This window comes from Callionymus lyra, chromosome 1 (genome assembly GCF_982586985.1).
Source record: "Callionymus lyra chromosome 1, fCalLyr1.hap1.1, whole genome shotgun sequence".
Taxonomy (NCBI): Eukaryota; Metazoa; Chordata; class Actinopteri; order Syngnathiformes; family Callionymidae; genus Callionymus; species Callionymus lyra.
This window is the reverse complement of record NC_141818.1, coordinates 16,206,198-16,232,476: the sequence shown is the minus strand read 5'-3', so window position 1 is coordinate 16,232,476 and position 26,279 is coordinate 16,206,198. Positions and strand designations below refer to the sequence as shown.

At 39.2% G+C, this 26,279-nt stretch overlaps 2 protein-coding genes across 2 annotated transcripts in view; both read left to right on the top strand.

Moving 5' to 3' along the window:
• Nucleotides 1-13,413, top strand: part of pdlim2 (PDZ and LIM domain 2 (mystique)) — a 33,786-nt gene extending 20,373 nt beyond the window's left edge. Inside the window, exons 7-10 of the mRNA XM_087794879.1 lie at nucleotides 5,934-6,052; nucleotides 9,920-10,065; nucleotides 11,088-11,199; nucleotides 12,522-13,413. Coding sequence (XP_087651005.1) covers nucleotides 5,934-6,052; nucleotides 9,920-10,065; nucleotides 11,088-11,199; nucleotides 12,522-12,711 — 567 coding nt within the window. The 3' untranslated portion in view covers nucleotides 12,712-13,413. The remainder of the gene's footprint in view (nucleotides 1-5,933; nucleotides 6,053-9,919; nucleotides 10,066-11,087; nucleotides 11,200-12,521) is intronic.
• A 3,091-nt stretch (nucleotides 13,414-16,504) lies between these two features.
• adgra2 (adhesion G protein-coupled receptor A2) overlaps nucleotides 16,505-26,279 on the top strand; it is a 50,891-nt gene continuing 41,116 nt past the window's right edge. Inside the window, exon 1 of the mRNA XM_087794794.1 lies at nucleotides 16,505-17,289. Coding sequence (XP_087650920.1) covers nucleotides 16,988-17,289 — 302 coding nt within the window. The 5' untranslated portion in view covers nucleotides 16,505-16,987. The remainder of the gene's footprint in view (nucleotides 17,290-26,279) is intronic.

The following is a 26,279-nucleotide window of genomic DNA, read 5'->3' as shown; positions in this document are numbered from 1 at the left end:
ATAACTGCTCTTCAGAATATCGGTGCCAGCAAAAACAGAAGCGTCAGCATAAGACGGTCGAGTTTAACGCAGCACAAATCCTCCTTTGGTGTTACCATGGCTGCGTCTCTCGGTCGTAAATCATCACTCTCAAGCTGGTAAAAACATTTGCGAGTAACACTCTAAAAACAACTCTGCTTGACTGAGACATCACGCATGCATCAACGTTTGCTGACATTGTAGATTTATGTTTTAGCTATTGAGGGAAATTCCTGCCGAAACCCGAGAAGCAGGCCTGTAACCCTCAAATTGTATTTCATGTTTGGGCTGCAGCAGAACGTTACCGCTCGCTGCAACCGTCCGGACGTGGAACCAGAGAATGAGACTGACCATATGGTTTCTCTGTGTGTTTGTGTTGATGGCTATATTTAATTACTGCACATGCAAAACTGACAAAACCTAGAGGCTAATGGTTACTAATCCCATTAGCTTTATAGTGTTATAAAATGGCCAGTAAAAAATTAATATATAGTTGTAAATTACCATAACAGTTAGACATTTGTGGATTTTTGTAAAGTGTCAGTATTCACAGTTCCTCTAATAGAATTTATTGCATCCATCCTTTCGCTGTTCTCCTCGTTGGGACTTTTGCTCCGTTTTCATTTGTCACAGATGCTTCTATTAAAAACAAGTTTCATTTTCTAATGAGCTTCATATTTTGAAGGATAAATACAGATGTTATGAAGGTAAAGAAAGTCGATCTTTAAAACGGTAAAATTGAATCCAGCTCTGTTGAAGATTTCTTTGGCGATAATTTAGCAACTGGTTGGTTCCTTTAGTTCTCCCAATGTCTTGTCTAATCTAATAGAAATGATTCATATCTGCATCAGTCGGGGTGCATGGTGTTATACTTTAAAGCAGTTTATCTGTGGTATCAAGGTGAGCCTTCACTTCTTTGGATGGCAATAAATACTGCACTTGGTAACCCCTGAGCCAAGAATGTACACGGAACATATTTAAAGGAGAGATGCGTTGGTCTGCCTTTAAAGCCCTCAGTGCTGAAGTCTGCTTGCTACTGCTTCAATTGAGATGTACATCTTCTGCGTTTGAGCCAAAGCTTCTGACCTCAGGCCAAGTTCTCCTAAATATAACTGAGCCCTGACTATATTGCAAGTAGCTTTTTACAGTTGGAGGAAATTTAACAGAAGAGAAACAGGCTTTAAAGAGTCAGCGCTGAAAGGGCTCAAACGTTTTGACTATTCCACTGCAAATCTCTGGTTCTCCTTTATAAATATGCCTTCAACCCTTGCTTATTCCTTACATCCAGGACTTCATCTTTGGTTTTTATTTTTGCTGTGGATCATGGATGTTATAAACTACTTTTGAAACAAAAATTGGCTACAGTCTACCGTCTTCCTTGAAAAAAATGTTAGTGTTTTGATTCTCCAGGTCCAAGATCAATTTAAAACCACCTTCTCAGCCCTGATCCTATAAAGCAGTTTGGTGTGTAGAAGTGAGGACACTTTCAGTTGTTACTCTCTAGTCATGACTCATGATTGGATTATTTGAAAATCTTATCCATTTGCTGCTTTAATGACCAATCAGTTAACAAAAAAAACCACTTCTACTCTGGAAACAACAAGTCACATTATGTACTAGTTAATCCTCTTTAAGATGGATTCAACTTTATTTATTCCTTAAGAAATGAGATGCAACAAGATTGACGTCTGATTACCGATGTGATGGAGTGTATGCTAGCTCTAACACATCCTGTCATATCTCTGGTCATTTTAACCAGGCCTTCAACTTCTTTGTCTTCACATCTGTGTAGCTTCCTAAGATGTCTGAGGAATGTTAATAACATCCACATTGATATGGACAGATTTGATGTACTTGGTTGCTCATTGTTTGTAATGATTAGGTGCTGGATCTCACCGCAACATAATTACAAGGGTAGATCCATCAGCGACAGTGAATAAGAGGTAGACAACAAACAGCCCCAGGTTTTAGCCGGAGACCTCCAGCAGTGTTCGCTGCTGGATAGGAAACAGTAAACAGCTGTGATTATTGCTCTGCCTCGGATGTCTGGTCTCCCCCGCCTCATAGTTGTACATGCCATGGTGGCATGGAAGAAGTTAGTTTACTATACTATATATGGACACACCAGGTTCTCAAAATAAAGCGTCTTCAGACTTCTTTCTTGTCTTTTTGGCCCATGAAGGCCTGTAATTGAAACTGCAGAGTGGGAATGATGATGAGCAGCTTCCTGGGAGCTAGACTCTCGGAGCTAGTTGTCTTTACTGGCTCCGTCCCCAGCATCCTTAACCATCCGTGATCCGAAACAGCTGTCCTCACTTTATATTGACTTTCCATGTTTGTTTGTGTCTCAAATACAAAGAGGCCTCTTTAACTTTCTTATTGAGTTGGGCTCACTCTACTTAAACTTCCAGATTACACTAAATAGTTTACTTTGATCATACAATCCCACTAGATTAAAGGGGGCAGGTTCATGACAATGCACATTTATCTTTGAGCAAATAATAGCGCTGGCATTTGTTTATAACTGAAGCAACGGCGGATCAAGACTTGTAGGTCTCATGTTTGGGCACAACTGGGTTCCTCAGGGTGTATGAATGTTTTGTACAGAACGTCTAATGAATTTGTTTTTCTGCTCGTACTATTAGTCAGTCCCTGATTATCAGACATGCAGTCAAGGCTTCAATCGACCTTTTTAAATGTGATGTATATCCATTAGTGGCTAACAAATATTGAGGAGCATTAACCCTTTCTTGACTCTACATCAGTTTCAAGCACCCATAAAGTTTTTAGCCAGTAGTTTACTATCATTTTTATAATGGCAGAATTTAAGGTATCCAGGGGAAAAGATAAACAACGCGTTTCTTTTACTGGGTAACCTGATGACTATTGAGTAGTAAGTTACTAATTTAAATTCAAGTGAGGTAATTGCTGTTGACCATTAGTTGCTTGGCGCTAGATACAACAATAATTATCCAAAAATTACATATATTGAAATTCAACGTGTAAATCATGTTGTATTTTTTTTTTTTACCATAGTACACCATAGTTTTTACCATAGTACACCATACCTTTATGTTTTACAGTTCAATAAAGTGTTTAAATAAAATCTTGGTGATTACTGTGAATGAGAGGATACGGTCTACCCCAGCAGATTGTAAAGTTGATAAGACATATTTTGGTTTCAAAACTAGTATTAACGACTTTGTCAAGAGTCATGCATTCTGTAAATTCTGCAACGTCAGAGTCAAGTACTCGGACAATTCTACAAATATAACCTACACTATTGCAATATATCTTAACGTTGTATCTGTATTGTGATGCGTATCGTATCACCAAATTTTTGGCAAAACACGCCAAATATGAATTAATAAAATGGTAATATTTTGTCATTTGAGTTATTTGTATCGTGTCATCCTTGTTAACCACTCTCATTCACCTCTTCTTCAACACAGTTGAAAAGTTAAAGTATTAACAGGCTTTCTCAAAAAGGCTCACAAATATTGAATTAAACATTTATTTTAAGCTTTGCTGCCCTCAGTTCATTCCGAGTCTTTCCTGAGAAACTGGCAGTATGCCTTTTGTATCTCTGTGAGAAATGGTCGCAGAAACGACCAAATGTCATTAGATTCTAATCCAGATGTCGGTCAGCTGGGATGCAAATGGTATGTGACATATTGAACTGCTTCTAAAAACCACATCACAGACATTTCTTTCTGCAGACATCATGAGAAACAGCTGATACCACCCTCAGTTCATTCCCATCATCATGCAGAAGCCCATTTGTGCCGTGAACATGTTTAGTTTAGTCGATGACTCGTGCAGTTAGATCATTGTAATTGCTAAATGAAGTTGGAAAACACGCTGATGATTCTGTTGACCGCTGATTTGCTGATTACAAATCCCTTGACTGTTGCCTTAATCTGAGTTTCCTCGAACAGCAACAGGAACCAGAAGGAATTTGCTGATGGAGTTTTGCCAAACGTCTCGCCCATCTTGGATCCGAACACTTATTTGAGACACAACAATAACAGCACCTCCTTAAAGTCATTGGAGTGTTACAGATAGGTTTATTGTTGGTTCTGCAAGACTGGCAGTTTATCACTGACCAGTTTAATAGTTCCGAGGCTTACAATCATGGGAGATTGAATCCCTCTCTTCTACCATGGTTACTGTAGTGTCTCTTTATGGTCCTTTTGTTTTTCTCGTCAGTCTTTTTGAGTGGATTTGATGTCCTCCTGCTGCTGGAAAACATGAAGATTGTGCTGAAGAGGCCAGACACTTGCATAACAAAGGCTTGTATTGCATTAGTGTGGATTCATAAACATGAAATGCTTGCAAGACTCTCCTGCGGTGCATGTCAGGTATATATACCACAGAGATTGATTCCCAGCAGGAGAGGAGTTAAGCCTCTTCCCTCTGCTCTTGGTGATGTAGGATCTTCTCAGCCTGCTGTTATTACCAGGCGTTTATCTTGGGTAGAATCTCAGCAAGTCTTCTCATTGATTGTTTCAGGCTAAAGCTTTGCTGGCACAGGGGAATAATCTGACGCTCACTAAGGGAAAAGACAAAGAAAATGGGAGGCAATTGAGAACAGAAGGTCACAGACTTGTCTATTGGAAGCTGGCGCTGGCATCAAACTTGCATCTCAGACAGATTTACTGCCTCAATAGAGAACGAGCCAAAATGAAAGTCTTAAACGAGTTAAAGGAGTCGCTGCAGCTGAATAAACTCTGATGCTAAAATCAGAACTTCAGTTGGGAACAGCTCAGTAAGTAAACTTGTGTTTTGTTGTGGATTGTGGCCATTATTGGGAAGTGGTCAGTCCCTCAGGTGGAAATGGGTGAATTCCAGACACTGGTATAGTTGAAGGCAATTTGTTTGCTGGGATTCCTGACTCTTAAAGTGTCCAGCTTGAGTTATTTGCTATGTAGACTGTCTGCAGGTGTGCCGAGAGAAACCTATGCCTCAGGTGATTTTCACTTGTAGAAAACTTCTGTGACATCAGTTCAAGCTCAAATCCATCACCATTTCGTAACCGGACTACTGAAATGATCCATCATAATTTCGTCAACATGAGATGGTAGGTTGAGGTTAAATAAAGCTCCACTATATTGTTGGTATGTGGCGTCCTCTGGCGGCGGTACCGTGGATATAAACATTAAACATGTCTTGGGGCTTTAACTTAAATTAGTATCTATTAATAACGTCTAAAAATAAGTTAGAGCATACAAATAAACATTTTATTTGGAGCATTTATTTAATGGATTTCTTCTGTTTGACCTTTACTCTCCGTCATTTCTCAGGCTTTTCATGATTCTTGACAACAACTGTGTAGGACACATGCTCACATCTGGGACATGTTACCTTGCACCTTGCTCAAGTCTTTCCCATCGTAACAAAATGTATGCTGTCATACTTTTTTTTTATGCCGTCAGCTACAGTCTGAAGTGCAGTGCTGATATAAATGTCATCAAGATAACATGAATCACGGAGGAATGTTGGGCATGGCAATAGAAACTTGATTTCATAATTGAACCTGTGACCTTATTTATTAACGCCTGGAAGTTTCAGGATCAAAAGTCAAGTCTGCAATGCTCCCTGTGAACTTTTTCTCTGTCTGGAAGTCATTTAATTCGCAGATAAGTCTTTGTTTTGATAGTGATTAAATGTCTAACAAGAAGGCATGTGTCTGATGTTTTTCTATTTATTGTCCCACATTGACCCATTTGATTTAGCGCTTCCTGAAAGGACACTACATTTGTTCCGAGCCTGAATGCTCCTTTGACCTGTGAGACAAATCTATACCTGATGTTGCCTTTACTTTAACAATGTATCATTGTCCAAGAATGTCAAGAGAAAGATTCCATCTGCTCGCTCACAAGCTGCGTTTTATAGTTTTCTTTTTTCCTCCAAAGGACTTCTCAACGCCAGACTACAGGAACAACTCGGTGTCCAGCAGGACTCCCACCCCACCCGGACGCTACTCCCCTCAGAGTCCCATTGATCAGGATATGCCCATGTCCCCCCGCCGCAGGTAAGCACCTCCCACGCAATCCACACATATGACACATGTCTGTTTACCGTTAAAAAAAAGTGAAAATATGCATAGTCATTGGTCAACATATTACTTTAATGAGAACATTGGTAGAGATAAATAAGTAACTATGATTAAAACAATTGAGTAAATAATAAAAGAAAATGTTTTTTTTTAATAATCTCATGATGAATCAAAAAATAAACTGTCATTTACATTTTACTTATACTAATATAGGAACAAAATGAAATATTGAAAAAGAAAGAAAGAATGAGAGAGGAGTTTATCAGGTCAAGTATGATAATGATGCAAAAATATCTTGACTTTCAGATGTGTTGTTAATATTACTTAAGCACCCGCTTAGAGTGCATGGATTTGCTGACACATAAAGTCCCTGATAAAACTCATACTCGTGGAGCAGCAGAAAATGTGTGTGGGGAAAACATTAAATTCACACGTCACCATTTGCCTTAAAACACTTGCTGATAACGATCTCATACTTTCTCTGATTCAGGCTCCAACTTGTGTTGAATATCTCCTCTGCAGGCACTTCTTATGATTTAGTCACCACTTCTAGGTGCTGCTCCTGTTCTTTTAAAGCAGTCCATGAGTTCACAGTGAATCATGGTGATTATAGATGCTATTTTCATGTACAAGCCTGGTACTTGACAGTAGAAATGGATGTGGTAATAATACTAAAATAAATATGATGACACCAGCATTACATCATGAGTTCATCAATGTGAGTAGGTTTTATTGCTTTCAGAAGTAAATCAAAGTAGAATAAAACTAAAATGAAAATGCATAGCTTTTCACTTTGCTCTAAAAATGTCTCAATAATTGTCTTGAATATAGAAGAAAAAAGACAAACTTGTGTCAGATTTTCAAAAAAGTATTTGTATCTACCATATCATGGAATGGAAGCAGGTTATACTTGCATCTTAGGTTTATATTAACGCTAGAATTACCTGGATTGGTGCTGAAAAAATGTGCTTTTAAACTAATACATAAGAAATGTACGACTGTTTAATGGCATCTGTAAAACTAAATACATTTTCTCAGTACCGCGTTTTTTAAAAATATTTTTATATTGAAGACGCTCATTTCATTTAACTTGTCATGTGTAATTCTTTTTTTTTTTAAGTGATTGTGATATATAATCTAGAATTGTAGATTGACCCATGACAACAGTCTCTGGTATTAATGTGGACTCACATTGAAAATAAGCCTCCTCCTCATGATTACTTTAAAATGGTATCATTTTGTCTTTACCACTTATAAATATGAATTCATTTTGTCCATGTTGGCAGAAAACTTGGTTCAATTACAATATGAATTTGTGTTGAAATGGAAAGTTAACATTTATCCAAATTAAATGCACATATAAAATGATTATATAATTTCTTGTGATACGAGTTGTCATGTTATTGTCACTTTATCTAAGTGTCATTGAACTTGAGATAACTCTGTGATGGCTCCTGTCGAAACCGAATAAACACCAACTTGAGTTTACGACAAACGTATGCCAGATGCTTCACAAATCTGAACCTTGGACACCTTAATGACCCCAACACTGCAGTGGAGGAGCAGGAAAATTCCCCTACTTTATTAGGGTGTTAGATTTTTTTTGTTGATATTTCAATAATTCCCCTTCCTTGTCATCTAAACTTAGTAGTAACTCGGTAAGAGCTGTGTCTGTGTCGGCTTGTGAATTTCCCTGCAGCTGCCCTGAAGCCACGAATGATCCCCTCTGGGAAAGTGTTCCGTGTGCTGCACCTGCACCGGACCTGCTGTTTTCCTGCCTTCACTGATGAGGTGATGGAGCGGTGACTTCACAGCTTCATGAGCTAACAGAGTTCATGCTTGAGCACAAATGAAAACCTTCAGTCAGACATGAAATCCTCCGTCTACTCTGGAACGCTGCTGTGTTTTCACAGAGCGCCGTGGTTGACTTTGGACCTCGTCCCTTCCCCGGCGTTGTGTCAGCAGCTCTAGTGGTATCGACATAATATTCCCCATAAAAGTCCCGATTTTTTAACTCTTCCCCCTAATTGGCCCCCAGTCTGTAGCCCGAAGTCTGCACACCCTGTATCTCTGCAGCCAATCACACGCAGCGACACCCATTCTCCCACCCATTTGTGCTGCCGGGCCAATAAGTTCCAGTTCAGAGTCGCACCTTTCAGCCAGTCTCTTGTTTTCGGTCCAGATAGAGGTGTGTGTTCTGTGTGTGTTCTGTGTGTGTTTGTGGTACATGCTTCCACATATGTGTCCAGAGCTAGAAAACCTTACTTAGTGGGACGTTTTTCTCTCTTCATTTGAGGTGAGTCACTGTGTTGTGAGTCTCTGACATCAGGGTTTTCTGTCCAAACATTTAAGAACGTCTTTCTCTCTCCACGTGTGGACTCTTGAGTCTGGGGGTACATGCATGTTCCAGCTGCAGTCCTGGTGATGGTGCCACATGTCAAAATAGTTTTGATACTTTGTGAACCCTCTCATGCCTCCCTCACACTACCTCTCTCCCCCCCCCCTCTCTCTCTCTCCCTCTCTCTCCCTGTCCACTGCATGTTCTCTTCGACCCTTTTCCTCCCATTGAACCCAAACTTTCCGTTTGTTTCCAGGCGACATGTCCGAGGGGATGTTGAGCAAAGCTAAAGGGGAAATAGATTGTCGAGGGTGGAGTTGAACACTTTCTGCTCCAGATGTCTGTTTTCAATTTCGAAACACATTGCTGGATGCAGAGAAAACATTGCCTGACTTGTTTTTTTTTTTTTTTTCTTTTTCTTCCTGGTCACATATTTGTTGTCCTCTTGTGTTTGCCATCTCCAGTTTCACCCACAGTCGTCACGCTTTGGACACAGAAGGGAACGATTCACACACGCAATAACTTTTCAGGGAGATTCTTGGCGTCATGTAAACATGCAGATTTGAATGTGTAGTATTTGACTTTGATTTCTTTTAGATAATAGTTTCCAGTCATGATTTGATCCACTCCAAACATGACACTCAACTCTTTAAGTGTCGTCTGTTTTTGTCTTTGAGCTCAGACTGTAGCTGATGATGATGAGATTTATGTCCATACGAGGGACTTTAGATACTGTATGTAGTGACACTATTATCATAATCTTTAGTTTAATAATTGTCTGTCCATCAGTGATTCTTTCATTAGATCTTTTCATCTGAAGGACCTCTTTTGCAACAATGATTCATGATGGATGTTTTCTGTTGCCGTCAATACTGACCTCACTCTGGGGTCATCTTGTAACAACAACAACAGTGACTGACGATACCACACATGCTTCTGGATGACAGTTGGATCATCCGCCCCCCCTCCAGGTGAAAGCTATCACGGCCACACCTGTATGTCATATTTGAACCAGGCTGACCGGTTCCTGCTGACGACAAACATCCACCAGACACGAGGAAATACCTGCTGATCCTTCCACGTCAGTCAAGGGAGACTCTGGTGTTGTTTTAAGGGAGGGGAGGCGCTGTGGCCCAAAAGAATTCCGTAACCACACCAGAAGAATCCGCTAACAAAAGGAGAACTCGTCTTTTCGCTAATTCCCCAATTAGCCGACGTGCTCAGTGTGTGGCGCCCTGCTCCCCCCTGCTGAACTCAGCTGGTGTCCACCACAATAAAGACAGGTTCAAAGTAGGGATTTAGTTTATCACAAACTCTGTTCCCTTCAGGTGTAACTGGAGATGTGAAAAGAAAAGTGATACATCTGATGGACGTCATGCTTTGAGGTCAAAGTCTGCTGCGACCTCAGACGTCCCTCGGAATTCCTGACCCCCGAACTGACCGACATGCTTAATCACTCTGGCTTCATGTGTCCAACACTCAATCTGCGTGTTTTTGTTTTTCAGTTCAGGCTCCGACTTCGCCATGCAGAGGTTCGACAGGGAGTCCGAGGTTTACAAGATGATCCAGGAGAACAGGGAGTCCCGCAGCGCCCCGCGTCAATCCAACACTTTCAAGATGCTGCAGGAAGTGTTGGAGGCCGACGAGAAAGGTCAGTTCATCCCTGCAAACATCTTTTGTTCTTGTCAATACAGACGTGTGTCTCCGTCTCAGACGTGGAGCCTCAAAACCAACTTAACTGTCATGTGTGACCAGAAGGATTCTTCTGTTTAAGCTTGGATGATAGTGAAGACGATTAAACATGGATATAGAAGAGACATGAGGAATGTTTTTATTTTAGTTCAATTAATGAACTTACGTTTCCCTTTGAGAATGGAGAGATGGACTAAATTTTATATATATATATATATATATATATATATATATATATTTTTTTTTTTTAATCTTAAAAATCCAAATAAGCGACCTTTAATTTTGATTACTTTTTTCATAACATGATGAAATGAAAACTGTATCTCTGGTCAAACATTATCAATGATTGCAGACGAGAGGATGTTAGGATCCGGACAAGTCGGCTGTAAAGTTATCAGGGCTTTGTTGTTTCTAAGGGATGTCAAACTCTGTCACCGGGGCCAAAATCTTTTAGCACTGTTGGTTTCTGGCCGAACAAATGTTATATTTTCCTAACTGTCTTTAACATCAAATGTATTTCCTTCAACCTAAGTTACCACTGTTATTTCTTTATATATATTGGCCGCTGTAGTTTCAGTAACTGAACTACTGAGCCTACCTTAATCACTGGCGTCCTTCTAGGTCATGATATCAACATGAACATTGGTCTACTCTGATTTTAGAGTTTGACATTGTTGTAGTAAACCAACATGGATTTCTATTTCCACTCTTGAGGCTGTCAACAAATAAAGAAGGTTTCACGCTTAAAAATAGTTTTTATTTTTATTTTATAAGAGTAATGCAGAGCTGGACCAGAACACATTAGTTGTTTATTTCTACTGACGGCAGATGTCGCAGTTTATTTGACAGAGAAGCGTCCAACATTCTCAGACACGTCTAGAGTGTAGTGTGCAGGTGTGTAGCCGGTGTCACCACGTGTTGATGTGAAACAAAAGCTGTCTGGACGACACAATAAGCAGGTGTGTTTTTTTTTTTTTCCAGAGGCCGCATTGAAGTTCCCCGGGAATCTTTCTGCCAACGTTCCCCAAACACACTCACCAGTGGGAGGAGTCACCAAATGCCACACCTGTGAGAAGTGTGGCACCGGCATTCTGTAAGTTCTACACGCATTATTACACTTGTGTGTTGGTACAATGAAACTGGCTGACTAATGCTGGAGATACTCTGAGTCACACGTCACAGATGTATTTGATGAAGTAAAGTGATATTGCACAACAAAGAGTTTTATTTATAGGTCATGACTGATCATAACATATCGCTGTCACAACATACTGCTTAGCATTTTATTATTAATCATTTATATAAAAATAATTGTTTTTAAAAACAAGAATAATAAATTGAATTGAAGGAAATGTTTAAGTGCCACCCACAAACTTTAACTACTATTATGGCGACAACAATTAAAATGTTGTTTCTGGCGTCAGAAAGGTGTTACTGCAATACCGTCAAATCTTTTGCAATAATAATAATCTCTATTTATATAGCGCCGTTCTAGACCAGGGTCACAAAGCGCTTTGACAGCCATTCACACATACTGATGGGAGTAGGCTGCACCACGTGGCGCCGAATCAGCCATCAGGAGCAATCAGGGTAAAGTGTCTTGCTCAGGGACACAACGACACAAGCTTGTCTGGAGCTGGGATTGAACCTGCAACCTTTTGGACTGCAGGCAACCAACCATCTGAGCTATGACGCCCCATGATAATAATAATTATCAGTATATGTATTGGTTTAAAAAATAAGATAAATGTCCTTATTGGCATTCAAATGTTTTGAATCAAATTATTAGATGTTGTAGATACATAAGACGCAAGATTTTCTGTTTCAAACCCCAAAATATTTGGTAAAATTTAGAATTATTTACTGATTGACACGCATAACAAGAGCAACAAAATATTGAATTGGTTTCAGCCGAGGCTTTCACAGCAGGTTCATGTCGCAGTTTTAATTTTACACTATTCATTTAGCAACTTTGGGAAAATAAATGTATTTTGGGCAACATGGTTGGAGCCAATCCTTGTTGAATTTAAATCTTTCCAACATTTTTCTTTATGGCTGAAAGCTCAACCAGGAGAGGTAGGAGCCACAGTGGGTTATTTTGCAGGAGATTTTTCAAAATCAGCACAAAGGGAGTCAAGGAAACGTATTAAATGGACTTAAAACTCATGTTTATTTAATATTGAAATAAAAACATTTGGGTAAAATTCTCTCTAAACATGTGTATTTTTAGTTTTCTTTTGTTGCTGGTTGTCGAATTGGTCTTAAATATAATTTCAAATGGTATTTAAAAAGTCTGACCTTAACTTCTCTAAAGCTATAGGAGCTCAGGTACTTTATATAAAAACACCACACAAAAATAACGTAGGTAATCCAGCATGTGTTGTATTGTAATGTCTTATCCTTGTTTCCCCACAGCACACAGGCTGTACGCATCATCGACGGCGTGTACCGACACCCTCAGTGCTACACGTGCACGGATTGTGGTCTGAACCTGAAGATGAGGGGTCACTTTTGGGTCGGAGACCTCATGTACTGCGAGAAGCATGCAAAACAGAGGTACCCGGGCACCGGGTCCCCCCTGGCCACGGTGTCTCCTCGCCATTGAGTCTCCCACAGTCTGCCCCACTGTGCTCACAGACATTAGAGAAGGGGGCGTCCAGGTGGACTGGGATGAATATGGAACACCTGATCTTCTGTTCTGGTCGTGTAAAATACACAATATCGTCCTTCTCAATCTTGTTTCTTCTTCTATTTAAGAACGTTTCTCCAGGCCCCGCCTCCACGGTTATTCTTAGCTTTAACAACACACAGCGGCCCAGACTGGCAACACCATCGTACCGACGACAAATTTAAACTTTTTTACTGGACTTTCTCCGCAAATCTGAAGATCTGGAATCACGTGGTGACATAAAGGGACCAACTATTACACAGCACGCTTTTGTGAAGTGTGTGTGCATGTGGATTGAAAAAAATAAAACAAAACAGAAGTTGTTAATATCACCATAGTCGGGACAAAAACCTGTTGAGTTTATATATTTTCCTTTTTCTGGGCAGATTTCTAAGTAGAGTTGATGATATATAATATTTGCTGACTTGATTTGCTGTTGTTACTTATGAGGGACTATAGTTTCATGAATATACAAGTACTTTGATGTTTGATCTGTATTCTCTATACACAACCCTTGCGTATGAGACATTTAGTGTGAAAAGAATGCATGGTGATATTTAACTTGCCAGTTAATATTCTCAATACACAGTGATGTTTGCATTTCATATGGCACTTAATAAATCGCACAACTTGAAGTTCCATCTGTGACTGTTACTCTGCGTTCATTTCTATTCTTCATCTTTCTGGACTCCATCATGAAGCTGTTCATACTCCTGTTTATACAAACAAATGTGAAAGAGTGCAATGAATAATGAACACGTTGTACAACATAAGTAACCGATCTCAACCTGCGAGTCCCATTGGAAGCCACTAGAGGCCGCCGTTGTTAAACTAAACTGATCTAAACTTTGAAACGATTTGTTAGAATTTACTTCAAATGCTCAAGGTGTACACGTGGACTCAATTTCTGATATGATAGATGTATAAACTAAAGGACGGTAAAGATTAGACCTTTGAGGACGTTTAGAATATTGTGTTGATATTGCATTTATTACTAAAAAAGGATAACGAACTTTTACCCTTTTAAAGGTTTTATTGACATTTTAAATATATCCAACGAGCCCATCATCAAAGGGGGTAAACGCATTAACAACAATGAAAATAAGTATAACAGTAAAAATGGACATGAATTAAATAGTTATGTATACTTTCAATATTGATGAGGTGACTTATTTTTTTAATTTAAATGGTATCGTTCCCCCACGCAAATGGGTAGTAAATTTTCAATGTCCATTAAATATAAATCAAATAGTTTATTTAATTGTATGGCTGAAAATGGGGAAGATGTGTGTAAACTATACGCTTTGTGGCCCTGGTCTAGAAAGGCGCTATATAAATAGAGATTATTATTATTATTATTATGTGTATATTCATCCATCTCTGCATTGATGCGAATGTAATGAATATGAAAGCAAGTTTAACCTGCAATATCTTGATAATTTATTTAAATGATTTCAATTTTATAGAACATGTGGTTTATTCATTTTGTTGTCATCACAGCCACTCCATTTGTAGAGTGACTTGATTTTGTTTAAAAAATAATGAAGCGCGATGACCAACAAACGCCACTAGATGTCAGTGCTTCTATTAGAAAAGTGTAAAAAAAAAAAAGGACGAAGGCAGATGTTTCTTCCCTTGATTGATGTTTTGTTTTTTTCCGTTTGTTTTGCTTACAACATGAAAGAAAAAACGTGTCACACATGTCTTAACTCTTTCCTCAATGACACTATCCCTCATCTTTAAGCTTCACCTTTCTAAACCGCTCCCCGTTCAGCAGAACCACCTGAAATGAAGTCCAGATGTGGAGTCAGGAGACCGAAAGGTTGCTGGGCTGTTTAAAAAAAAAAAGGAGCTGTGGGGTACACGGATAAAATGTTGGAACGACATTAAAGTTTGTCTGGATGCCATTAAGTACAATTTGATGTAATGTGCAGTGTGAGACGTGACATGGTGAGTGGAAACTGCTCTCCAGATGAGACACATCTGAGTGTGTGCAGTGTGAGACCAGAGAGGGGGGTGTTGCACTTGAAGCCTGATTTCACAGCCTGGATAAACACTCCTGTGTTTCGGTGCTGATCGGGCGCCCATCTACACTTCAGCTGCGTTCCTTCAACAGTTTGATTCTCCTCCAGAGTACAGTATCGTATACAGAAACAACAAACCCAGCGCGGGTCCGAGCACAGAGGACTATTATCCTGCAGGACCACAGTGAGGATTTGTCTGTAACTGCACGTCAACTCTTTTTCCTGCTTCACCTTTGAATAGTTTCATCGGCTCTGAATCCTCTCCAGGCCTCTCGCATATCAAACGTGTCTTTTTTTAAAACCACAAGTGTTCCGTTATTTCAGGTTTATATTTTTTTAACGCACAGGAAATTTGTTAGATGAGACTTTGTGGAAATGTTGGAACCTCAGTTTGCAATTCTTGGATAGATTTGTTGCCAAGTCTGGAGTTAAACTAGATGAACTACACAATGGATCATTTACTGCATGTAATTGATGATGATTAAAAACAAGTCTAAAATCAGTTTTCATATTCAAAGGGTTTTGACTTAACGCAGTAATTATTCCTGCCAGGTGATGGCAGTGCAACGGCGGCTTTCATCTATATGCTGTATGGTCCCGCTGTGCATTGTGGTCAATGTAGTCTCGTGTTTATAGCAAAAAAAAAAATCTTATTCGAAGTAGTATCCTGAGAGAGGCACTGGAAAAGTAAATCACAAAAGTTACATTTGTAGATATTTGTGTAGTTATTTTGAGGTTATTTTTCAAGAAATCTTGTTAACTTCATGGCTAATGTTAGCTGTAGAATAGCGACATCATTGCCGCCAAAATCCTTCCATTTTGTGTTTAAAACTAATACATTCACACCTATTATAGTTACATTTGAATTAAATTTTTTGTTTACGTCTTGTGTATATAACTATTATTAAATATGTGTTTACTGCACAAGTTCTTTCTAAACCTGAAAGACGTCAGAACCACGTCACAGGGCTGAATGCAGTTTCTTGTCAAGGACACACAACAGCAGCAACACAACTGGATCACGAATAAATAAAATGATTTAAAAGGTAAAACTGTTTCACCTCTCACCTAGGATATACAGTAAGCTCCATCCGAAGACCTTCGGAATCAACCATAAAATCTTTTTTTCTTCCCTAGAGTTACATGCCCAAGCCATGCAAGACTTCTATCGTGGGGAGAAGGTGAGAGAATAACAAAACATTTTTTTTTAGATATAATTGTTTGTTTTTAATTGTGTCTGAAATGACCAAATAAAGTAAATCTTTACACAATTGAAGATTTGTCGTGTTAAGAAGTATTTAAAAATAAACACGTGTGTGCACCACATTAAAACCTTTTTTTAGTAATAAAAACTGTAATACAAATTAATTTATTGTATACTTCAATGTTTATTTAAACACTTTTCATTGCATTATTTGGTGTAACTTTTCTAAAATACTACTTCTCATATTGTTTCGCATCACTTTATTCAACCCCGAACAAAAGTTTTACGACAGATTTTTAAATACTAAAGTATGTTACACTGTTGATGTTAGCCATTTCTTTGTGAGCGAGTGTGTAGTTTGTGTAGTTCGTGTACTACACTCCGCTCTGGACCACATGTGGGTTTGTGTCCAGGGCTGCTGCGACTAGAGCGCATGCGCAGACGGAGCAGTGCGCACTTGGAGTAGTAGAAGTGGCGAGTCTGAGAGTGACAGAGAGACAGGAGGCAAAACCGCGACTTTTGGGGGATTTACACCGGACCCACTCACTGCTTCTCGTTCGAATTCACGTTTTTTTTCACAAGTTATTTGAGTTAAACTCGAGCGAAGTTTGCGCTCAAGTACTGGAGGGAACTTTTTTCTTTTTTCTCAGGGAAGCGAAACAGCTGGAAAAGTTTTTTGAATTAGACTTTCTCCCGGTTCTTCAAACGTACGACTGCGTTTCTGCTTTTCTTCTGGAAACAACTTTTAAAGCAAACAACTTTCTTTTAACTGGTGTTTTGTTTTCTCGATTCCCGCTGGTTGAAGAGAAACTTTTTTGTTGGATCTGGTGACAAAAAAAAAACCGTGCGTCTCTGCTGCCATGACATAACGGGACCCTCTTGAAAGAACTTTTATTCTAGGACCGGATGCGGACTTTCATGAACCAGCTGAGATAAGTGAAAGCGTCTCGTCGCCCCCCTGGAGGCTGCATGTTGGAGACATGGGATGACTGGAGGCGGGGGTGCAGCTGAGGTGACATCCAGCCGCGGGACAATGACTTCGCTCGGCCTCGGCATCCCTCTGCTGCCGGGCCGCCTGGTGCTGATGCTGCTGCTGCTCTGCGCCTGCGTCCCGGGCCTGGCCCAGGACTGTAGCGGGCTGCTGTTCGCCCCCAGCGGCTGCGTCTGCACGGACGAGCGGCCCAAGGCGCACGGAGTCCAGACGTCTGGGAAGCGGGTCAGCTGCAGCAAAGAGGAGCTGACCGAGCCCCCGGATGTCAGTCTGCTCCCCAACAGAACCTCAACACTGTGAGTAGAAACTCCAACATCTTGTCAAGACAAATAGACAGAAACAAAAGATTTTTTTATTTTTGGTATCTTACAAAGTTGTAAAAAATGATCATAAACCAGGTGAATGCTGGGTAACCATTTGTTAGGGAAGGTTATGTTTTCATATGGATGTAATGTATATGCGGCTCAGACTTGTATAGGTTACTTGTTGCAGGTTTCCTATTGGTTAAATAGCTCATATATCAGTCTTTCGAACTGGCGCCACTTTTTTGATTATAAAGAACCCAGTTGAAGGTTTAGGGCCAAAGTTTCTTAGCGTTGTTTTCAGGTTTATACCGATGTCATGGGCAGAACCAGGATCCTATTAAGATGCTTAAACCAAACTATGGCCAACAGAGAGCTAGCATCTGAGAATACTAGCTAGCCAAGAGGTTTATCTACATGTATACAGTTTTAAAATATCTATCTATGAATTTATCAGTTAAAAACCAAATTAGCTAAACTGTAATTAATTGCTGATGCTAATGATTTGTAAAGTTGAAAGCCCTGAAATACAAGTTCATTCACATCTGATTTGTTGACAGCAAACAAAATGGCCAAATGTCAAAATTTACAATAATATAATGTGTATGATGTCTGTGTGAAAATGTTTATATACAGAACTATTTTCTTTTGATTCCTATTTTTTTCCTATTTTGTTAGTTATTCTTGGATTTTTACAATTATTTTCTTCATATAAATAGTATAGTGATAAAACATAGCCTTGCAAATATATCTGAGTACATCCAGTGAATGATAAAACCATTTAGCCAACACGGATGTAAGTATTAATTTAATATGAATTAAGTGACATGTATCCAGTTGTTTTTGTTCTTGCACTACGAAAGATGGGAGATAAAGTGTAGTTTGGGCTCATGCACTCTTGACTCCAGCCCGCTGACCTCCGTTGTAACTGTACGCAGGATTCGCCTCACTACAACTTCGTGTTAGGTCAAAAGTTTACATCTTGATCTGGTTTGGACTCTGTAGTAAATGCTGGCAGAACGTTGCTGCGAATCATTAAGTTCACCGAATGTCGGAATAATCTGTGACACAACTCCGTCGCTCCCAATTTTGACCGTGGCCCTCGAACCTGATGACAAAAGACTGTCATCACGTATGTCCAGTCATATTTGGATCAGTGGACTTAAGTCTGATGTGGTGACGTGAGGGAGGAGCTGTTACCTCGTTCTCTTAAAGTTCCAGGTTCAAATGTTTGTTAGGAACTATCTGCGTGAATTTTTCGCCCGTGTATGTTGTTACTTCTTCTCATGACTATTTCAGATCCGATGGACACAATTCTTGGATAAAAAGACTTGATTATTTTTTGTCTATGTGTGTTTTTCTCTGACAATGACATTGAATACTTTAGCAGCCGAGGGTTGAGGTGGATTCCAACCTATGTCAATACAGTTTAAGGGGTATTGTCGCCCCTTAGGTTTTTTTTAACGTCAAATGAACCGTACGTTGCACCAAGATTCACCTAAATGAATGTTGAAATCATTGTTTGCCTAGTTCATAAGTTGGAGAAGGCACATTATGTTTTGCTTCTTAACTGGTGTCTTACTTCTGTGTTCTGTAGACCCGAGACACAAAGTAATCGTGATTCATTTGCAGTAAATAATCCAAAAAAAATTGCTGAATATTGTAGACGAAAGTTTTTATAATTGTGCTTCTACATGGTCGCAATTGCCATAAAAGTATTTTGAGTATATTATAGTGTATTTGGAGGAGTGTTTTTTACATTATATCTCTACATATTTTAGTGAGACTTGCATACAAAGTATAAAACCTTTGAATCATTTGTAGTTTAACTAGAAGAGCACCGCGACTGCGCATACCTCTGCCAAGGGCCTCATGTCTTTATCAAAACAGAGAAAGCACTAAGTGCTTTTCTTAAATGAATTTGATGATTAGATAACCATTTTTTTATTGATAAAAAATGGTACTCGGTAGTAACTTGGGGTATATTTCAAAGAGTCTTAACCACTGCAAGATTCCAAACTCCTTACATTTCCTGAAAGTTTCCTTGAAATATGTTTAGATATTTTGCTTGAAGACGGATAAAGGGATGACGATAACCTTCAGCAGGTATTTTTGATTATGATAGATCCATGTCAAGGTCATATGGAGTTGATGCAGTAATTTGGTGTGTTCATTATGAGTCATAAGGTTGCAAAAGAGTACCAGACTAAAACAAGAGGTTAGCAAGAACATCTTTGACAAATGAAGAGTGATCCCATCGCTGACATATTCCTGCACTCCGCTCTACAAATTGACTTGCTCCGACTCTGCCTCCCGTGCCCTCCGGGGTTAATGCGAGCTGCACATGGGTATGTTTAAAAACACAACTATCCCACTCAGGCAAGGAAGTGATGTAAAATAAATGGGTTTATGCCCTGGAGACTAAAAGTCGTGCAGTCGGCCGTTTACACGGCCTCATGTTCCTGGCTTAATAAAGGCAGCAGGATCATACATCTGGGGAACATATTGCTGGAACCTGGGAAGAAAAAAATGGTGGCAGAGAAGGAGATAATCCTCGATGGCTGCACCTATTAATTATGGCCGTTTTTGTGCATCATCCTGCGACTCTGGTATAATCACAGAGGGTTCTCTGAATAAGAAAAGTTCCTCAAGATTCATCCAGATCCCCTTTAACATTGAATCCAGATGTGGAATGCACATAGTTTTAGATATTCATGATATTCCTGACAGTATTCCAGGTGCTCTTCGGGCTCCGCGACCGAGTCCCCCGTCCTCTTCGTCCTCCATAGATGTTTTCGGAGGGATCTGTCGTCCACTGCCAAGGCAGGCGAGGACTGGACGACACCGGGCGCTGGGGCTTCCGGGGCCGGCTGCTATGTATAATGCACAACAGCTGGCCCCTGTGAACATTCCAGCTGAGGCCCCTCAGCCTCACGGGAATTCCTAGTCGAGATTTGTTTATTAAAACTATTAGTGGGGTGTTTGTTGTTCATGCCAGCCCCACGGCACGACCTGCGCCCCCCCGCCCCCTTGAATATTATCACCCCCCCCCCGTCTCAGATTAATGGTTCTCTCTAAACTTATCTCTCCTTTAATTATCCAAATATTTTCTGTCCTTTATCGACTTTCTCTGACGTCCCCACCCCTCTCTCTCCCTCTCTCTCTCTTGAGTTCATCCACACACAGTAACTCTCAACCTAAATATTTAGTCGTCTTGGTAGGAAACTGCCATGTCCAAACTCCTTCCAGATGTGAGTCTGCGCAGGCTTGTGCCGGGGCCTCATTATGCAGGTCTGCAGAGGAGGAGGACTGGAGGGAAGGAGATAAGAGGAGAGAATGAAGATGCAGGCGGAGAAAAGAAAGGAGGGAAGAGAAGTAGTGGGAACCAAGAGGGGACCGACGGCGGTCGGAGGAGGGACGGCAAAAGTCCTGACAGGCTCAGAGGGATGTGCCCCCGGAGAGGGGAAACTCCCCCCATAGTCGCTGACAAACAGCCACTCCGGGGTGAGAGGGAGAGGGTGCAGGTTCACCTCTGAACTATTTTTTTTTCCCCTTTATGTGCGATGGTGAGACTTATGATATTTTGTCTACGGCCCGAGTCGGGCTTGTAAAAATATATAATTCCTCTGTGTGTCTGCAGCTGTGCTTGTTTTATTTAGCTGATCTAGGACAGTGGGTTGAGAGTCGGACTCACCATCTTGTTTCTCACAACTTTCACTTTAAACTTAGCTTCGTCAATATATGTGAGAGGGGCTTTATGATGTCAAATTCTTATCGCGGTATAGATTGAATCCCATCACGGTAACTGTATACAGGTATATCGTTCTGTATATTATAGTACACTGTAAAAATAGTGTTTCTAAATTGGGGTTTGAAGTCCCTTAGCAAAGCAAACAAAAAACAAAGTGGTAATTTAATGTTTAGAACATTTATTGTGCAGCAGAAGTAAACATAGGTGAAAGTGAGGTTTTAAAATCCGAAATAGTGCAAGACTTTCCAAACATTACATTTTCCACATTAAAAAAAACGCACACAATAAAAAATGATGAATACTTCTTCAGGACAGAAAAGGCTTTTGTTCTGTTTTTTCAAGTGTCGATGAATTTACATCTGGATTTCTTTAAGAAGTAGAAAATCTAGTCCTGACTCAAAGGAGACAAGAGAGTTGTCGGATAAATTCAAACTATTTTTAAATTATTCATTAGCTGTTCTCTCCTCTTCACAAAAAGTAATATTTGTAACAATATGCTAAAATGTTAACTTGTTTATAAAGTGTTTTGAATCTCTTCATAAAAGAGCATTTGAAATAAATGTTCTAATGTTCGGTTAAATTAACTAATTTGAATGTATAGACCTAGCCTACCCCATATAGTATTACTTTTAAGAAATGACTTTGAAATATTGTTGATTGGCTGGGACCTTTTTATCTTTCTCTTTATATGGTTTTATTTAAACTCTAAAGTGTCTTGAGATAATGTTGTAATGATTTCATATTCTAAATAAAATGGAATTTAATTGAACTGAAAATGGAGACAAATTGAGCCTTGAGATGAACATAGTGTCAACATGATGCATTTTCTAAAGTATTTAAGATTTTTCAAACTCTTCATAGCAACATAATATATGGTCTCAATTTCCAGGGATTGAAAACACTCCCATAATGCACTGCAAGAGTTTAAACAGCAACTAATGTGAAAACCCAACCTTCTTGACTGACTCTTATGTTTCAAATGTTGAAGTCTTCCTCTCCAAGATGCAGTAAGTCCCTCATCATGACCATGTTTTGAACTTATTACTTTATAAAGTTCTCCCTTGTCTGAAATGTGGTCGAATGAGAGGTTACGAGAGCAGAGTCCATTATTATGTTATAATAGCTTCACTCCACTCCACCTCCAGCCAGCTGTAATCACGCCCGGTTTTCTTTATACAATGATTCACTTGGAGGTAGAGGATTCCTATGTTAACAAACCATGATGTTTGACCAATCAAAGCAGTGTGGGTGTGGTTATGGTAAACAACATTAAAAACACAAACAAAGGGTTTTCAGTGGGCGGGGCTTAAGCACATTTTCTAATGTAAATATTTAAATGAAAAGAGAGTTTTGTACAAACAGACACATACTGATGAGTATAATAGAGGTTCAACATCTATTTAAGACACACTTAAATCAACAAATCAGTTTCCCTTTAAGAAACAACCCTGAAATAAACTAGATCATTCCAGTTGCTCATCCCTTCATATTTATAATATGTGTTTAAATCTGGTGTCGGTCTGAGGGGGGGGGGGGGGGGGGGGGGGTTCTCTGATGCGCGGACCCTCTGATGCTCATCCTTGACCTGATGTCAACTCTTTTGAGACAGCTGCAAAGAAGGTCAGTTGCTCCCTGCGTGGTTGCACTTGAGTCCGGGAATGTTCTGTGTCGCAGTAGTCGAGGCATTAAGTTAAAAATATGGCGATAACAGTTTTATCAGGGTGTGTCTCTGCTGCACTGTCGCAGCTGTAGCTGGTGTAGTTCATCTCTTGGCTGGCAGCGGGTATAGATTTCTCCTAAAGTCCGTAGACGTACTGAGTACTGGCTGGTCAATCACTGTTGCCCTATGTAGCTGGGATAGGCCTAGGAAAAGTATGATGTTTTAGATGTACATTTCTGTTGTATACAGATGTTCCTAGGTTCAATTAAAAGTTATTTTTAAGTGTTTTTTTGCATTGTAGTTTAAAGAATCGACCAGTTTTGAACAATTATTATTTAGTTTATTTTTATTTATACCTTTTCAGAGCTTGGATATGAGGCCCCTTCTTCAGAAGTTGAGAAAGACCTTGAGAAGTTTACAAACATCTTAAGAAGATGACACAGATCTTGAGAAGTTGAGAAAGAACTTTAAAAGTTGAAAACGATCTTGAGAAGTTGTGAAGATATTGAGAAGTTGAGAAAGAACTTTAAAAGTTGACAAAGATCTTGAGAAGTTGACAAAGATCTTGAGAAGATTAGAAATATCTTGAGAAGTACATAAAGATCTTGAGAAGATGAGAAAGATCTTGAGAAGTTGACAAAGATCTTGAGAAGTTGACAAAGATCTCGAGAAGTTGAAAAAGATCTCGAGAAGTTGACAAAGATCTCGAAAAGTTGACACATATCTTGAGAAGATGAGAAATATCTTGAGAAGAGACAGATCCTGAGAAGTACATACAGATCTTGAGAAGATGAGAAAGATCTTGAGAAGTTGACAAAGATCTTGAGAAGATTAGAAATATCTTGAGAAGTGCATAAAGATCTTGAGAAGATGAGAAAGATCTTGAGAAGTTGACAAAGATCTCGAGAAGTTGACAAAGATCTCGAGAAGTTGACAAAGATCTCGAGAAGATGAGAAAGATCTTGAGAAGAAGAGAAAGATCCTGAGGAGTTGAGAAAGATCTAGAAGTTGAGAAAGGTCTTGAAAGGTTGAGAAAGATTTTGAAAAGTTGATAAAGATCTGGAGAAGTTGACAAAGATCTTGAGAAGTTGACAAAGATCTTGAGAAGTTGACAAAGATCTTGAGAAGTTGACAAAGATCTTAAAAAGTTGAGAAAGATCTTAAAAAGTTGAGAATGATTTGAGAAGTTGATAAAGATCTTGTGAAGTTGACAAAGATCTTGAGAAGTTGACAATGATCTTAACTAGTTAATAAAGATGTTGAGAAGTAAACAAAAATCTTAAGAAGTTAATGAAGATCTTGATAAGTTATTTAAGATCTTAATGAGTTTATAAAGATCTTTAAATAACACTTTCATTTATCGTGAGAGGTTACTGTGAGACAAAGAAAACATACGATCAGTTCTTGAGAGAAGATATTTCATAAGTCAGTGATACTTCAAGTGGATAATAGCTGAAAGTGGTCATGCCTTTTACGATTTATTTTTTTTGTCGTGTTACTCTCTCTTCGGGGAATTGCTCTTGAGTGCAAGAAGTCTTGCATGTTGTCCATCGATGTCAAGTCGAACTTCTCAAGATCTTTATCTACTTCTTGATATCATTTTTCTTCTTGCCTGTCCCTCAAGGGGCTGCATACTTAGGTGTCAATCTTTTCAGAGTGTTGGAATAACTTGGGTCCCATTACTTTCCCCTCATAACTGGGTAAACAAATACATTAAAAGTAACACATCCTTATGCAGATTCCTCTTAAGATTAGATTGCTGTAAAAATTATTATTTACAAATCTGATATTTTATGATCTATATAAGCTACCTGTCTAAGTATGTGCTCAGAGTGTCCGTGTTGAGTCGGGAGAATGTCGATGAAATATCCCCAACTGTCGTCTTATCAGCGGGAGAATTCCAATGGCAGGGAGAGAAGTGGACTCTGGGCATTCCTGCAGTGATGGGGTTTATTTATGTGGAGATAGGTGTTGAGAGGAGGGGGAGCGGGGTCCCCGGCACACATGTTAGGTGGGGCAGTGGTCAGTAATAAATCAAAAAAGCAAACAAAGGCCTGACACTGGATACTCGCAGATCTATCCTCCACCAGTGCACCTGGCGATGCCACACAAATCCCGGATTTTATTGTGGCCTGACAGGTCATTGTAACATGAGCGCTCCGACACATAAACACACCGAGCTGAAGCTGCGCCGCTACAAACCTCTATTTTACTTTTCACCCCTCTGTGCTTGTTGTTTCAAACCACTGCCATTTTTCAGAACGTGGCAGAAAAAAAGAAACGTATTAAAGTAATCTCCTCCAGCCGAGCGGGTTTTTGTTATTTTAGTTTTCCGTTTCACTCCAATCCCCTCTTATCTGCCTCCAGAACTGCCTGAATTTGGTTTTTCCTTGCCAGTGCTAACTTCCCTCCCTCCTGCGCTCGACCACAGCAACTGTGAAGGTTCATGTAGGACTGAAGCTCGATGATGCAGACGTAGATACCAAAGTCAATATTTAGCATGGAAGTAGTAAAAACGGACCTATTGGAAACTATTGAATAGAAGTTTCATTGTATCTTCAGTACCTGAGCAGAACTTTACTGCAACCAATTCCCTACAAAGAATTATTTCTGAATCCTTTGGACTCAAAACTGAATAGAAATGACTTGTAAGGGTTTAGTATTTATTATGTACGTTTAGGTGAGTTCAAAGTAGCTGATCATTTACAAATGTTTCTTAAATTCCCACAGCTAAAAAGCCGTTTATTTTGTATTTAATTTTTGTGTCATTGCTGTTTCAACTCTAAATATACCTTGTTAAAGTCGTTTTTTTAGTACTTTGATCTTTTATAGAATTGTGTTTTACCCCTGAAAACAAATGGAAGGGATCAATTATATAAGGTAAGGTAAGGTAAAACTTTATTGATCCCTCAGGAAGTCTCCTTCGGGAAATTGTTTTTTTCCAATAGCCACTGAAAATACAGCAATTTTTCATAAAAAATAAATCAAAAATAAAATAAGAACAAGAACAAGGAGAAATAAAGAGAAAGAACAAGATGACGCAATCTAAGTCTAAAGATAAAGATAAAGAACATAGATCAAAGAAAAACAACAAAGACAAAGGATACAAAGACTAACATAGAACAGAACATCCAGATACTTTCACTCCACTCCTGGCCCCGAACTCAGAATTGTACAATTTAATAGCCCGAGGAATGAATGAGTCCTTGAGTCTATTTGTTTTTCACCTGGGAAGGAGCATTCATGCACTCATTCTCTTTGTTTTGCACCTGGGAAATATATAATATTTATATATATATAAATATATTTATATATTTAATGTCTTGTCCTGAGTTATTTTATGAGATTTATATTTCATTAGATTCATAGTGGCCTTATTGACAGCCTTTTGTTTTCAATGTTCGTCTATTGTTTTTTTTAAGGTTATCTTGAACCCTTTAAAAAAATTAAAAATCCATATTTGTATCTGGCTTGACATGTATAATGTTCCTTGTATAATGTGGTTCTTTATGAAATGTTTTGGCACCTTAGTACTTCGTCTAGATGAATCGAAAAATTAAGGAAAAATTAACA